General features: G+C 35.2%; 3 protein-coding genes across 3 annotated transcripts; 2 read left to right on the forward strand and 1 right to left on the reverse strand.

Moving 5' to 3' along the window:
• Positions 1 to 173: 173 nt before the first annotated feature.
• Positions 174 to 9,917, reverse strand: LOC113293979 (peroxygenase-like). The gene is made up of 3 exons (XM_026542417.1): positions 9,912 to 9,917; positions 9,283 to 9,854; positions 174 to 1,312 (listed from the first exon to the last, which is right to left on the reverse strand). Exons 1-3 carry the CDS (start codon positions 9,915 to 9,917, stop codon positions 1,033 to 1,035), a joined length of 858 nt encoding a protein of 285 aa, XP_026398202.1. The 3' UTR covers positions 174 to 1,032.
• Positions 9,918 to 10,040: 123 nt separating this feature from the next.
• LOC113293980 (class V chitinase-like) lies at positions 10,041 to 10,601 on the forward strand. The gene has a single exon (XM_026542418.1). The coding sequence runs from the start codon at positions 10,041 to 10,043 to the stop codon at positions 10,599 to 10,601; it is 561 nt and encodes a 186-aa protein (XP_026398203.1).
• Positions 10,602 to 10,613: 12 nt separating this feature from the next.
• On the forward strand, positions 10,614 to 11,295 carry LOC113292666 (class V chitinase-like). Its single transcript, XM_026541547.1, has 2 exons — positions 10,614 to 11,086; positions 11,201 to 11,295. Exons 1-2 carry the CDS (start codon positions 10,624 to 10,626, stop codon positions 11,221 to 11,223), a joined length of 486 nt encoding a protein of 161 aa, XP_026397332.1. The 5' UTR covers positions 10,614 to 10,623; the 3' UTR covers positions 11,224 to 11,295.
• The last annotated feature ends 4,788 nt before the right edge of the window (positions 11,296 to 16,083 follow it).

Raw genomic sequence — 16,083 nt, forward strand, 5'->3', positions numbered from 1 at the left:
AGAGTGGGTTGGATTTAAATTTGAGTATGGTAAGTAATTTGGTAATAAACATGAACAGAGAAGCACTCTTGAGCAGGAATTCGAAAGTTAGGGTTTTGTGGTGTTTGAAGAGATGGTGGTACCGAAATTGATGAACGACGATGGGTTTGATGTTGGCCGTTAATTGAAGATGATTGGTGAAAGTTTAGACAGTAGATTTGAAGTCAAGAATGAATCTGTTAGGGTTTGCAAGATGAGATGTTACCTGAATTGCAGATGAATTCAAAAGAAGGAGCATCTGACATTGAACTAAAATCTGAAGCCGATTTTGAGATGAATTGGTGCCATGTTGTTTACAGTGAAGTACAAGGAAGAGAAGAGGTTACAGCTAGGATTTAAGCAAAGTTGGACGAATTTTAAAGCAACAAAGAACGAGGGTTTTGCAAGTGGATATGGAACTGGTGGTAACAATGGCTTGTGGGAAGTTGGTGTTTGTGTTGCGGTGCAACTCAGGAAATCTCTTTGGTGGCGCAGTGGTCATAGTTACAGCAGGGAAGGAATTGAGATGCTGCTGCTTGAACTGAAATGGTACTGGTGATGTTGTTGGTGTTTGAAAAATTCAGATGGAGGTGGAACTGAAGCTGGTGGTGCTGTGTGTTGGCTCAGGAATGAATCTAGATGTATGCTTAGGATTTTACAGGTTATGAAATGAATTAGTGCTGGTGCTGGAAGGCTGAACTAAAGATGATTGTTGGTTCTTGTTCAAATGGGAATATGGAGTTGCAAGCCGGCATTACTGGCAAGAGATTCTGAGCAAGGTTTAGCAAGAAAATAGATAAGGAAAGTGAGCTGTTTGATAACAAGAATGAATGGCTTAAATTGCTGGCAGATTGCAGGAACATAAGATATAGCACTGATGGGAGATGATCTTGGCTAGGCAGAGTGAAATGGTTGAAGCTGCAGTGTCGGTGAAGTTGAGACAATGAGCTCTGGTTTGAATCAGTGGTACTGTGTTATTGAACTGGTGGTTGTTGCAAGTGAACATGGGAATAATCAGATGAGCAGCTGCCAACAAAACAAGGAGAAGAAAATGGTGTTACTGTGTATTATGGCCTGAAATGAATTGCAGGTGGAACTGGTATGATGCAGTGCTGCTGAATGAATAAGGAGCCACAGATGGAAGATATACTGCAGGTTGTTGTTGGTTTGCTGAGAATGGCTTGAGGCAAGCAGGAGAGAATCTGATGCTGCAGGAAGGTAATTGTAGGAGATAAGAGCTTTTGTTGGTGGCGCAGAGCAAGAAAGTTGGCTGAGTTTGGCAGCAGTGGTGGTAAGCTCGGGTTGCAGGTGATGGTGCTGACTGCAATGGATTGGAAGGTTTAAGTATGAGGCAACGATGCGGATAAAGACACAACAAATGCAGTTGAGAAGATGGTGCTGGATAGGAGTGTATAAGTTGCAGAAATGTGATTTGTTGCTGGTTGTAACAAGATTAAGAAGATCCCGCAGGTGGCTGAGATGTTAAGAATGTGCAGGAATTGAATGTGTGGATTATTAGCTTGAGGCAGAGCTGCAACTGGCGTTGGCTTGGGTTTGTGATGCCCAACGGTTGTGCTAATGAATGTGAAGGCACTGGTAGTGATTTGGCTTGAGACTGTGCTGTAGAATGAATGGGTTTGAATGACTGAAGTTGGAGTAAGTTGTTGCCAGGAATAGATGTATGTTAGGAACGATGCAGAGAAGGAGCCGTGTGATGCCTGAGTTGCAGCTGGAATTTGCACTGTCAGTTCCACAAAACTGACAGGCATAGTAATGGACCCGATGGGCTCAGAATTGTGGGCTTCAATGTTTGGGCTTTTTATGCAGAAACAACAGTTAGCCTACGTTTTGGTTAAGCTTTGGCCGAGACTTGGAAATTGGTCGACCAAGAGAAAATATATAAAAGGGACCTCTTTCTCGCTGAATCGGAGATCTTTTAATCTTCTTCTACTACTTCTATTCTAGGGTTTAGAAACATGATAGGTTTTCTCTTCCTTCTTTTGATGAATTCCATAAACATGTGTACTAATTAACTTTTGGTTAAGGAATAAGTTGGATTTCCAAACATGGGTTGTGCTCAATAAATTAGTTTTGTCTCAATTTTATCAATTATGATTCACTAGAAATATCGTCATGTATGATTGATTGTTAGTTTTGTCAAGTTGCAAATTGGTAGAACTCGTAATCATATCTATTAGTAGTTTAGGGTTTATTATACGTAAACGTGATACACCTTGAATACAAGTAGCATAATTGTGATTATTGCTTGTAGTGATACATCCTAGTAGTCACAAGTGGATCATAACCTTTGTTAAATCGGATTAGTGCTTTTACTCGTTCGATTGCTTTGATTGGCCTGATTTCATAGAACTTAATGCATCTAGGGAATTAAATTTGATTAGTGCTTTTACACGTTAGGTTGTTCTCTAAGGTAGAATTCATACTCGCATCTTTTAATGTGTTTGTTGATGGAAATAGGAGATTTGCGGGATATACTTGCGATCAAGGTATCTTGGGGCCTTTGATAAAAGAGAGATTAAATATCAATTCTAGTTAATGTTAAAAAGCATGTTTGTGAATGAAGATGAATCCTTAACCAATATTTACATCTTTGATTTGCTTGTTTATTTCTTTGTTTGCTTTATTTTATTTTAGTTTATTAAAAATCAGAAAATTCCCCCTTGTTATTTATAGGAAACCGAAACAATTTGACAATCCAAGACCTCTCTGTGGGAACGATCCTTTCTTGGCCTTGCTATATTTATATTTTGAGTAGTAAGAAAGTGTAATTTATTTTTGACGCATACGACAACCATCATATAGCTCCTTCTCCTTCCTAGATTTCTGAAATTTTTCTCAATCAAATCATCAATGATGTTCCTATTTGGTTGTTTACCGCTAGGATATTCTATCCAAGCAGAAAATTTTTCAACCCGTAGAGCTTCAAGGGATTTTCCCTGCGCTTCGCTTGAAGAGTCTAAAACCTTTGACATTCTCAAATTCTTGAATTTCAGTATTTTCTGTTGTATCTTCACCTGATCCAAAGAGATATTCAAGCCCTAATTACAAAGAGTTTATGTCACCTGAAGAGTCGGAGACTTTGGCAATAGGAATAACATAATCTTCACTATTCTTCAATTTTTCCGCAGAAGACTCAACTCCAGCTGGATCAGAACTAGATTCTAAAATGCTGAAAAAGTTTGTATGTTCAACATTCTCAATAAAGGGAGCATCTTCTAATCTCCGTGTATGCTTCTTTTTACTAGGATAAGGTATCCATTTCTCTTCAACTAGTTGAACCTCAACCACCTGATCTTCACCATTTTTTCTCGCACTCTCACATGTAGGTATAAGAGGAACAACTTTTTCAATCACGGGGCATTCTCTCTAATAGGTTTTGTAATCTTCTTCTTTGGAACCCAATGAGATTTAATCTTTAATCCTTTCTTAGGACATTTGATCAAAGATTGACCAAATACATAGCAACTTTCACACTTGGGGGGATTCCATTGGTATTCAACCGGAAGTTCTATAGGAATTGAACCATCAATTAAAAGGGAAATTGTATTAGGATAGGAGAAATATGGTTCAATCTCAATGCAAATTCTTGCATAAGGCAGTCTAGACCTCTTGAGAGTATACTCATCTTCCATGATAGGTTTTCCAAGGTAGCTAGAGATTCTACTAAGCCATAAATTGTCCCAAAAATATTGAGGAACACCATAAATCAACACCCATATAGAAATTGTCTTCATCTCAGAGATTTTTTTCTTAATTAAGGGAGACCAAGGTCTAATAATAAAAAGTCTACTGTGAATGTAAAAGGAACCTAATTCAAGCACCAATTTTCGATCTTCACTTTTCTTGAATTCAAATATGAAAGCATTATTACCATTAACACAAGTTCTTACATCACCTTTAAGATTCCAGAAGTTTGAGGTGAATTTTTGAACCTCGGAGAAACCCATCTTTTTCTCGACGAAAAAACCAACCACTAGATCTTTGCAGTGATTGAAGGTTTCATGAGAGTTTTGCGAAGACAAGGATACATGATCTTTATTTCCATCTACTTGAGATGGCGGATCAAAAACCATTCCTACTTCCAATCGATCTGAATTTGGAGAACCAAATAATGAAAAAAATTTAGTTCCTGCGTTATGATGATGAAAAGGAGGAGAAGAAGCATATAGAGGAGGAAAATGGATATCCCCCAGGCCATCCTCTTAATGAATTGAAGGCGAAGGGAAGGATGAGAAGGGAGAAACTCCCCACCCCCAGCCACGAGGAAGAGCAAAGGGGGTTTCCCAAACCCTAAAAGATCGCCAGTCAACGCTGGCTGCCTCTAGTCAAGATGAAATATCTAAGATCGTTAAATCGGTGAAAAAAAAGAAGAGAACTTTCTTGTTTATTCCAGTAAACCCGACCCGGATTAATGGCTAGTCCAGCGGGAAAACATATTTACTCGTTAGTCCAAAAAAGTTTTGAAAAGAGTAAAATTACTTTACTAACGCTAACATATAATATTATGTATATTAATACATATGTTACTAGTAGTACGTAGTATACTAGTAGTAATATGTAGTAACTAGTATACTAGTAACAACTAGTATACTAGTAATAAGTATTGTAATATCCACCATAATTTTTAAGGTTAATTTTGTCTTTTAAAAATAAAAGGTAGTTTTTTATAATTTACTATTTTGATTTAGATATCCTCTTTGCAAACCTCATTGTGAATTTTATGTTATTAATTAGCCTTCGCAAGAATATAAATTAGATATCTTGATATTTTTTTATATTTATGAACATTTAGCTTAAATGGGTATGTTTAGCATCCATTAAGTAAATAAATTTTGACTATAAATTAATTAAGAAATTCAAACGAGTAAAATCAGTTGAGAAAAAAACTAGGATTAGGTAGTTTTGGAGAATTGTTAGTTATCAAGTGTGAACACTTGTAGACTTAGTGTTGGTTATGAAATTAAATAGTATGAATTTAATGGCTTTCCTTAATAGCGTGAAGGAATTGAATTGGGATACTCACGTTCAAAGTGGACTGAATCAAATTCTTTAACAATTTTATATTCTTATAGCCACGTGTCATCACCGGATAGGGTTACTAATGCATGGAAATTTCTTCCTGTAACATTTGTTCGCATTTAAAAGCCAACTTAGAAAACTTTGAACAATTTATTTGCCACTAGAATTAGTTTTGGAAGAGATATTTTAGTGTCAAGTGTCATGGCATTATTGGTTGATAGTTATTTAGGGTTTTAATCAATTTGAATATAAATATCAAAGTTTCCCTAGTCGGTCCGTTAAGAAAATTTCAGCTGCGTTTGGTTTAGGTTACAATGAAAATAAAAAAAAAATACAACAGATTCTTTTTGGCATTTCACATAAATAATTAAAGATAGTTAAGAAATTCTTTAGCATCGATTGGTTTGGATATTTCGGGTTCGTGTTCATATTACTAACATTTTGAGGTAGGCGCAACATAATCAAAAACCTTCTTTTTATTTAAGTTTCTTTTAATTAATTTTATTTTGTAAGTTTTGATTCATATATGAATGATAATCGATGTTGTGAGTATGATTATGTATGTTGGGCTGCGGTCCATAGATTGTGATTCTTAAAAACAACTATGATGGGATACGAGATATCCTTGGGAACGGTTTTGTTCCCTAAACCCACGTGGGGCTCCCTGGGGCGAGCGGATTTGATGTGATTGATTTGATTGTTCTTATGGATGTGGTGTTTCCATGTATTTGTGATGCTATTAACCATGCTAGTTGTTTCAAAAAGAATTGAAAATGTTTTATAAAATGTTTTGTTGCTTCTTTTCCTACTGGGTGTCACAACTCACGTCGTTTAATGACAAAAAATTCCAGATTTTATGGCACCACAAGGAGTTAATGACGGAAAAGCGTAGAGATCGGTTTTGGTGCTATTATTAGTAGTTTGTATAGGATTTATGATTGGGATTGTAATAAAATATCATCAACTCCTTTAGATGATTTAATTAGTTATTTATTGGTTATTAAAGCTTTAAAGATTATTGGATTAATGTATAACCAAAGAAAACAATGCTTTGTTAAGACTACTCTATTTGATTGAATAATGGAAATTTCTGGATCATGTCAGTTTGACTGTCTATCATAATTATTATATAATACGTTTTTGTCTCATTTTTTTTATTTTACATGTAAAAATCTCTCAATATGTACATATAAAAATTTCATAATTTTCTGAGTTCCAGAAGTATTTTTAAATCAATTTTTTTCACTGTACAAGGATCAGACGTTTTTCTGTCAGATTCAATTTTACTGAAGTTGTCTATTTTTTAAAATATTCTATGTCATGTTTTAGCCTTTAGAGTCTACTTAAAACTCAAAGATGGTTCTTTTATATTTTCATAATGATCGACCAAAGAAAATTTGAAGTTGTGAGTGAATTGATATGATTTTTCTAAAACGAATCGTCACTGTTGTACGTTTCTGCAGTACTGGTCAACTACTCGTTTGACTATGGTCAAAAGGTATTTAAGATAAACTAAAAATCCTAGAAATTTTATTACTGGATAGGCGATAAGTTTGGATTCAGAATATATAATTATAATAATTTATGGATTCGTATTGGACTCAGTAAAATTATTTGAGTGAACTGGCGTCATTTTCTGTTTTATGAATCTTTCTTAAAAACGTAATTATTTTGGATTTAATCTGGAACTTTTAACGGTGAAATTAATTTTTCTGATAAAGTATATTTCTTTAGGGTTCATGTAAATTAAAAATAACATCAAATTAACGGTTAGATGTTCCGAAAAGAATTTTTATATATATCCGATGCGAAAGAATTTCAAAACTGAACATAAATTAACTAAGCCCGGATAAATTATTTAATGAGCTTGGGCTTAGTAGCCGGGCTTCGTCTATGGTATCGAAGTAGCACTTCGGGTTTTCGAACATGGGATCCGGGCCCGAAAAAATCGGGGTGTTACATATACTACATATTACTACTAGTATACTTGTAATGACCCGTCCCTCCACCGATATTGTCCCCACTTAGCCACTGCGGTCATCCACACTACATATCAATATATAACATATTACTACTAGTACTAGTTAGTACTAGTATACTACATATTACTACTAGTATACTTGTAATGACCCGTCCCTCCACCGATACTGTCCCCACTTAGCCACTGCGGTCATCCAGCAGTGTGGGATTTTCAACGGGCATCGCTGCGGTAATCCAGCAGTAACTTCCCGGATGGTCACCCATCCCTGGATTGCTCCCGCCCGAGCACGCTTAACTGCAGAGTTTTCTGCCAACTCTGGAGCCAATTGTGTTGAAAAGGCCTCGGTGTTAGGGAAGGACAAATCATTACTTATATTCCATTCGGCCAACCACTGCCAAATATCGGGGTATTACAGTATACTAGTAGTAATATGTAGTATACTAATAGTAATTAGTACTAGTAATATGTTATATATTGATACTACATATTAATATGTAGTATCAATATGTTATGTTCAATATTGTTATGTTATGTATCAATATGTTATGTTCAATATTGTTATGTTATGTATTGATAAGTATGTTATATATTGATACTACATATCAATATGTAGTATGCTATATATTGATATGTAGTATCTTATGTATTGATACTACATATCAAAAAATTATTATGTATTGATACTACATGTTACTACTAGTATTAGTTACTAGTATACTAGCATACTAGCATACTAGTATAGTGTATACTAGTATACTAGTATGCTAGTATATTAGTATACTAGTAACTAATACTAGTAGTAACATGTAGTATCAATACATAAGATACTAGTATGCTAGTATACTAGTATGCTAGTATGCTAGGATATTAGTATACTAGTAACTAGTACTAGTAGTAACATGTAGTATCAATACATAATAATTTATACTAATTCAGATCGATTAGTATACTAATATATTATATACTAGTATAGTGTATACTAGTATATAATATATTACTAGTACTAGTTACTACTAGTATACTAGTATAGTACTATACTAGTTACTACTAGTAAAGTAGTTACTTAATTTACTAGTAACAAATTAGTAAGATATTTTTGTTACTACTAGTATAGTACATCTTAATATGTAGTATCACCGTATTGATATTACTAGTATGTAGCAACATACTACTAGTAATATTTACATGTGTTGATATTAGTTAGACCTGGAAGGGTCTTTTAGGCATTTAGAAAAATACACTTTATGATCTCCACGAAGTTTTTGGACTAAAGAGTAAATAATCTAGTCCAAAAACATGGAAGTAAATGTTTTTCACGGGTGGACTAGCCATTAACTGGGTCATGAAAAATTGGACTAAACAATAATTCTTAAAAAAAGATAATAATCTGAGATTGTTATATCAATACAACCTTGTACGTTTCAAAGTGCCAGAAAAGGATTGTAGTTTTAATCGCCAATCAGTGACGGTTTGGATGCCCAACATAGTCCAACATGGGCTATTAGCAACCCAAAACCCAAAACAAATTTTTTCAACTATGGAAAATTGAAATCCGGGCCTGCATCCATTGCTGGTTGGTTTTTCTTCTTTTTCTTTTTTTTTTTCTTTTTTTCTTGCAAACTTATGGATACGGGGATGGAAAAAAGAAATTCTGCCTAATTTTGAGAACTATGGAAGGACCGTAACAAATCCACTTAAGGATTTTTTTCCGATTGATTTTGTTTCTTGAAGCATATTCAGTTGTTAGGCGATTGATTTTTTCAGAAAGAGTTGATTGCAGAAGAGAGAGAGTAAAAGGTGAAAAGGGTGGTTTTCGTGAAACGTCTCAAGAGTGACTGAGAAATGAAAAATGGTTCTCGTTTGCGTTCCGAGGGGAAGAAACATACATGTTTCATGTTTGCAAGTGAGGGGGCGGTTTTCATGTGAAGGGACGGTTTTCAGGTGGTTTTAAACCGCGGTCTATGGAGAATTGTTTTGTAACTTTATACCCTGCTTTGGATTTCTTTTCTTTTCTAATTTTTGGGAAACTGAGATTTATAGATACGATGTTTTCACAGAAGCAGAGTCTACGCTTCCTAGAGTTATTATATCATTTCTGGTATTCAGCACTAACATGCATGCAAAACGTATTAGAGCGACAGAAATGACTCCACCTTACTACTAATCCTACTTGCATAATCCAAACCAAATCTCCAACGCCCTGAACCTTAATCTGTCTTAGCACCTAGAGCTCTCTCTCTTTTTGGAGCATAGCACAATACTCAAACAAGCTACCATCGAAACATCTGCGAACGGCCTCCTTGGACAAAAGTCCCTCCTCATCTCGTGCAAGAATGTAGAGAAGACCCCATTCCAACTTTGCTGCAATCCAGCCGAAGAAGTCGTATGCATTCCTGTTGCCTTCAGTCATCTGCCAGATTTCCTTGAATGTCATCTTGTCAGGTATTGCCCGAGCATATTTGCTGAACATGTTTTCGTGATTCACGGGGACAAACCTTCCTTCAGTATCATAAGTTCCACTGTCGCTTCCATGCTTGGATCTGTGAATGTTGTGTATGTATATTGGGAAGAAAGGTGATGGGATCAAACTAGGCAACGTAGTATAACTCAAGGCCCCGTTAATGAGAATCGCCATAACAAAGGAAGCAATGACGTTGAAACCAATTGCTCTTAGACCGGAATAAGTTTCCCATGGGTAAATGATGCCATTATCATCCCTATCGAAAAAAGCAACGTGCTGCTGCAGAACACTCATGTTGTAATGCTTGTGACCCCGTGTGCCATTCGGGTGATCTGTGTTGGGAGCAACCAAAGTCTTTTACTAAGACTTTTATCTTCATATACAAACTGAAATAGTCCCGCAGCCACATACGTACATGCCCTGGCCTTATATATAGTCCAGTGATTATGCAACTAATACCTTATATCAAATTAGTCAATTTCGATGGTTAACACAATGATTCATTGAATCCTGTTGTTTTTCTTTTTCTCCTCCGCCACCATGTTCGCTTCAACTTCTGCTGTTGATATAAAAGGTGGTTACTGGCCTTCATGGTTACAAAACACACTTCCTCCATCAGATATACCTGCCTCTTATTACACTCATGTATTCTACGCTTTCGTCCAAAATAGCCCACAAAACTACCGGCTAGTTCTAAAACCAGAAGACGAACAATGGATGCCAGTTTTCACTACATCTCTTCAGTCAAAAACTCCACGTATAACAACTATGTTATCCATTGGAGGAGGAAACCAAAGAAATCGTGCTTATTTCGCTGCCATGGCTGGTAGTCCTTCTAACCGTGCAAATTTCATCTCGTCCACAATTCAAGAGGCTCGTAGATATAATTTCGAAGGACTTGACCTTGACTGGGAATACCCATTAACTCAAGCAGCCATGGTCAATCTAGGCACTCTCCTCACGGAATGGCGTAAAGCAATTAATGAAGAAGCTGGTCGAACAGGAAAGCCAAGACTTCTTCTAACTGCCTGTTTACTTCACGCCAAGCGCTTATATCCTATCAAGCGAGCTTACCACATACCCGGCGCAAGCAGTACGTGACTCCCTCGACTTTGTCAACCTAATGTCTTATGATTATCGTGGATATTGGGATGCATCTAAGACTGGTGCACATGCTTTGCTTTATGACCCTTCAAGTCAAATTAGTACTAGTGCTGGAATTCAGGCATGGATAAACGCCGGTTTGCCCGCAAACAAATTAATTATGGGATTACCGATGTACGGTCGAACATGGAAGTTGAGGGATGCAAATGTGAATGGAATTGGGGCACCTGCAGTCGGAGTTGGTCCAGGAGGAGGAGTTCTAACTTATGCAGATGTGGTAGATTTTAATGGAGTTGGTGGAACTCGAGTGGTGTATGATGCGAGGACAGTATCTATGTATTCTTACCGCGGAACTGATTGGATTGGATATGATAGTCCTACAACTATTGCTGTGAAGGTTAAATATGCTCGAGATAATAGACTTGGTGGGTATTTCTTCCGGCGAATTGGCCAAGAAAAGAATTGGGAACTCACCACTCAAGGTAAAAAACACATTTTATACTTGGAAAAAATATCTTTCTGATCCTCGTTATCTGTGGTTTGCATTCTTTCTAGATATGTGATTCTGTCAACTATTCTATTTTGGTTTCTTACAGCTTTAAGGTCATGGGCGAGGTAGACATAATGCACAGGACATACAACACTGTCCTCACGCTTGCACATTTAATTGAAATAAGCAAATTATTACACTTAGCTAATAGTTGAATAACAATGCAAGTGCTGGCAGAAATAAGGTATCTTGAGTAATATGTTGGACTGGAGAACTAATAATAAGTGAAAAGTTTATCAGTTTACTAATGCAGTGGTGAAGCTTGCTTCGTATCTTAGAGATGCGGTCAGAAGATAGAAACTTTTCTAAGAATAGACAAATACAATTGTTATCCAAAGATATCAATGTAAAGATGGATCATAGTACTGGCTTCGAAAACCTCTTCTGTTGAAAAGGTATATAAACCAAACACGCAAATGCAACACAACGTATTTTTCAGTTGAAAAAGAAAAAGAAAGTACATGAAGGAAGCGCACCTAAATGCAACAACGGACGGCACAAGAGCCACCCGAAACAGAAATCTATAACAAAGGCAACAACTTAAAGATTAAAAGCCACAAATGCAACACAACGTACAGCAACATCAAAATAGCAAGGGCAGAAACAGCTATATTTTAGATTTTTCCTATTTCCTATCCCAATTTTTCCTATTTTCGATGCCCTTCAAGGTTTCTATAATCAACTTACTTTTAAATTGGGAAAAATATAGTTTGGTCCTTTTTTAGGTGGACTCATGTCTGTTTGGTCTTTTGGAAAAACGCCTTTACTGCTTGGTCCATAATTATTTAAAAATATTAAATGGACCAAAGTACCCTTCCGTGTTAATTTCGACTTATTTTTTTGTAGCAGTTCATTTTGCCTGATGAAAACTGTACACTTCATTATATACTATAAAACATACTTCATTCCATAAATGAACTCCTGATAAAAACCTATACAAATCAGACTTCATTCCATAAATTAACTCCATATAAAAACCTAAAAAAACAAACTTCATTCCAAAAATGAACTCCATATAAAACCTATACAAATCAGACTTACATTCCAGAAATGAACTCCATATAAAACCTATGTAAATCAGACTTCATCCCAGAAATGAACTCCATCTAAAAACCTATACAAATCAGACTTCATTCCAGAAATGAACTCCATATAAAAACCTAAAAAACAGAATTCATTCCAGAAATGAACTCCATATAAAAACCTAAAAAACAGAGTTCATTCCAGAAATGAACTCCATATAAAAACCTAAAAAAAAAAGACTTCATTTATGGAATGAATTGCAGCATCATCATCTTCGTTGTCTTCAACAGCAGCAGAAATAAATTCTTCGTCATTCAACAGCAGCTGCAACATCGAAAATCTTCTTCATCATCTTCGTTTCAATCTTCATCTTCTTTGACAGCAGAACCAATAGCATATCTTCATCTTTTTCATCATCTTCAAGAACAGCAGCAGGAAAAAATGACGAAAAAACGAAAAATCATCGTCGTCATCATCATCATCATCTTCATCTTCTTCATCATCATCAGCAATAACAGAGACAAAAAAATCAAGAAAAATTCATCAAAAAATCGTCTTCATCATCTCCACCATCTTCAACAACAAACAACAACAAACACAAATAAAAAAACATATAAATCTTCATCTTCATCTTAACACACCATCGTAAACAGTAGCAGAAGAAAAAAGAAGAAAGAAGAACAAGAACAAGAAGAAGAAGAAAAAAGTAGATCTAGAAAAAGAAAAATAAAGAGGTGAGAGAAAATAAATCTGAAAATCATTCTCTTCTCTCCTAATAATGAGTATATATATGGTCCCCATTAAAAGGTTATTTCTGCCACTACCATTTGAAAATTACATCATCCATGACGTCACCTAGGACCAAACCATAATTTTTAGGACCAAACTATAATATATTTTACCAAAAAGGACCAAACAGACAGTTGACTCATTCAACTGGACTAGACTCTCTCTAATATATTATTCCTAGGACCATATGGTATTTCCTACTTTTAAAGTTTGATCTTTCTTATGTACCACCTATAAAAGTCAAATTGACTATAACTATGACTATTACCATTTTTATTAGTCTTCTTCTTGGTTAATCCCTTTTTAAACAAAACAAAACAAAATAAGTTAGAAACCGTAAAAATAATCAAGCTAGAAACCCTTAGTTAGATTCAAATCAATGTATACAATGCAGGGAAAAATATTGTTTGGTCCTTTTTTAGGTGGGCCCATGTCTGTTTGGTCCTTTAAGAAAACGCTTTTACTGTTTGGTCCATAATTATTTAAAAATATTAAACTGACAAAAGTACCCTTCCGTGTTAATTTTTACTTATTTTCTTGTAGCAGTTCATTCCATAAATAAAGTTCATATAAAAACCTAAAAAAACAGAAATGAAGTCCATATAAAAACCTAAAAAAACAGACTTCATTCCAGAAATGAAGTCCATATAAAAACCTAAAAAAACAGACTTCATTTCAGAAATGAACTCCATATAAAAACTTAAAAAACAGATTTCATTCCAGATATGAAGTCCATATAAAAAACCTAAAAAAACAGACTTCATTCCAGAAATGAAGTCCATGTAAAAAACCTAAAAAAACAGACTTCATTCCAGAAATGAACTCCATATAAAAAACCTAAAAGAAAGACTTCATTCCAGAAATGAAGTCTATATAAAAACCTAAAAAAGAAAGACTTCATTCCAGAAATTAAGTCCATATAAAAACCTAAAAGACAGACTTCATTCCAGAAATGAAGTCCATATAAAAACCTAAAAAAAAAAAAAACTTCATTCCAGAAATAAAGTCCATATAAAAACCTAAAAAAACAGACTTCATTCCAGAAATGAATTCCATATAAAAAACCTAAAAAAACAGACTTCATTCTAGAAATAAAGTCCATATAAAAACCTAAAAAAACAAACTTAATTCCAGAAATAAAGTCCATATAAAAACCTAAAAAAATAGACTTTATTCCAGAAATGAACTCCATATAAAAACATATACAAACCAGACTTCATTTCTGGAATGAACTCCATATAAAAACATCAGCAATATCATCTTCATCTTCTTCGACGTCTTCAACAGCAGCAACAAACATCATCATCACGCAAAAACATCAACAAATCAACATCAACACGAAAAACATCAACAAATCGAGATTCCCAACACGAGCAACAAACAGAAATCATCATCAACACGAAAAACATCAACAAATCGAGATCTTCAACACGAGCAGCAAACAAATATCTCATCATCTTCATCTTCAACACGAGCAGAAACATCAAAAAAACATCTTCATCTTCGTCTTCAAAAGTAGCAAAGAAATAAAAAACGCATCTTCATCTTCGTCGTTTTCATAATCTTTATATGATTCTTCGTCATCTTCATCTTCAACAACATGATCTTCATCAAAATCAAACACTAGCAGTAAAAACGGAGAAAGAAAATCAAGAACAGAGAGACTAGATCTGAAAAAATTAGGAGAGAGAAAACAAATCTGAAAATAAAGAAGAGAGAGAATGTAAATCTAAGAATGAGATATTTTTTAGTGATTTTGTCTATATATGTGGCCCCAAAAAGGTATTTCTGCCACCACACAATGACATTTACATCATCCATGACATCAGCCTAGGACCAAACCATAATTTTTAGGACCAAACTATAATATATTTTACCAAAAAGGACCAAACAGACAGTTGACTGGGTCAACTGGACAAGACTCTCTCTAATATATTATTTCTAGTACCTAATGGTATTTTGTACTACATTATATAGGTTTTTACTTACAATCAACGAAAAACATAGTATCATTAATCATCTTCGATTGCGGACCTATCAACGGAGAATTCGCAACAAGAACAATTAAATTAGAGTACTAACTCATACAATGAAGAAAGAGGTGATATCATACAAATCTAGAAGCTTCAGGACCACCGTGACCATCATGAACACCGATAAGAGTAGAATTTTTTCCCATCTCAACTTGACTATGATCTTGTATAATCTCATTGGCTTGAAAAATATCAAAAGTAATATTGTTTGTACCGTGCATAAAATACACGGGAGGCCCGTTAATCAAGCCCGTCTTGTCCGTGAAAGAAGATTCCACCAATATTTCTATTATGGTCGATGGTGAACATATATGGAGATGGAAACTTGATTTGTTACCTAGATTTTATTTTTTATTTTTGTTTAGTTCTAAGATGGTTTTATTAATGCGTGTAAATAAAAAGTCAAGAGATGGTATTTAGGATTTATGAAATTTAATATGGGTGGTACTAGGTGTCACATGCCCATGTAATCGCCTAAAATTTTCATGGGACATGACAGGAGGCAATGATTGTGGTTCAGTGGATCATCTGCACCCACAATCACTCAGCCTTGCATACTTGCATCAAAGTACGCATCTTCATTCACTCATAAGGCTTTTCACAACGAAAGTATTCATCTTCTTTCTCTCTAACTCTTCATCCCCCCCCCCCACCCCATAAGCATAAGAGGTTCTGCCATGCATCAAACCAATTGACAAACTCACAACATCAGCAACATCACAAACACAAATTTATACTGCAACAAACCCATTTTATTGCAATAAGGAAGATTATAAAACTCGTCCATCACATGGACCAAAAACATGCCATTCACCCTATTGGTGAATGCCTAACTCTCTCAAACATGAGACTAACTCTATCCTGTGTAGCCTACTCATTTTCACAGTCCTTTGGACTATTTATACAGCAAACTCACTAGCCAAAACCGTGCACAACACTTGCACATGCATGGAACGGCCATGTGTCCCATCAGTTAGTTTCCATAACCGCTTACATTGTTTTTCAACTGCTAACTTTTGTGTTGTCTAGACAATTGACGCCACACCTATTCTTGGTGGTTATGAACACTCTCCCACGATTATAA

Source organism: Papaver somniferum, chromosome 7, assembly GCF_003573695.1.
Source record: "Papaver somniferum cultivar HN1 chromosome 7, ASM357369v1, whole genome shotgun sequence".
NCBI classification, from domain to species: Eukaryota; Viridiplantae; Streptophyta; class Magnoliopsida; order Ranunculales; family Papaveraceae; genus Papaver; species Papaver somniferum.

Coding starts and splice junctions, on each gene's coding strand:
- LOC113293979 (XM_026542417.1), bottom strand. Junction 1,313..9,282: donor GAGTATTGTGCTATGCTCCA/AAAAGAGAGAGA, acceptor GCAACCCGAGCT/TACCACCACTGCTGCCAAAC.
- LOC113293980 (XM_026542418.1), top strand. CDS start 10,041: ATGTTCGCTTCAACTTCTGCTGTTGATATAAAAGGTGGTTACTGGCCT.
- LOC113292666 (XM_026541547.1), top strand. CDS start 10,624: ATGTCTTATGATTATCGTGGATATTGGGATGCATCTAAGACTGGTGCA. Junction 11,087..11,200: donor TTGGGAACTCACCACTCAAG/GTAAAAAACACA, acceptor GGTTTCTTACAG/CTTTAAGGTCATGGGCGAGG.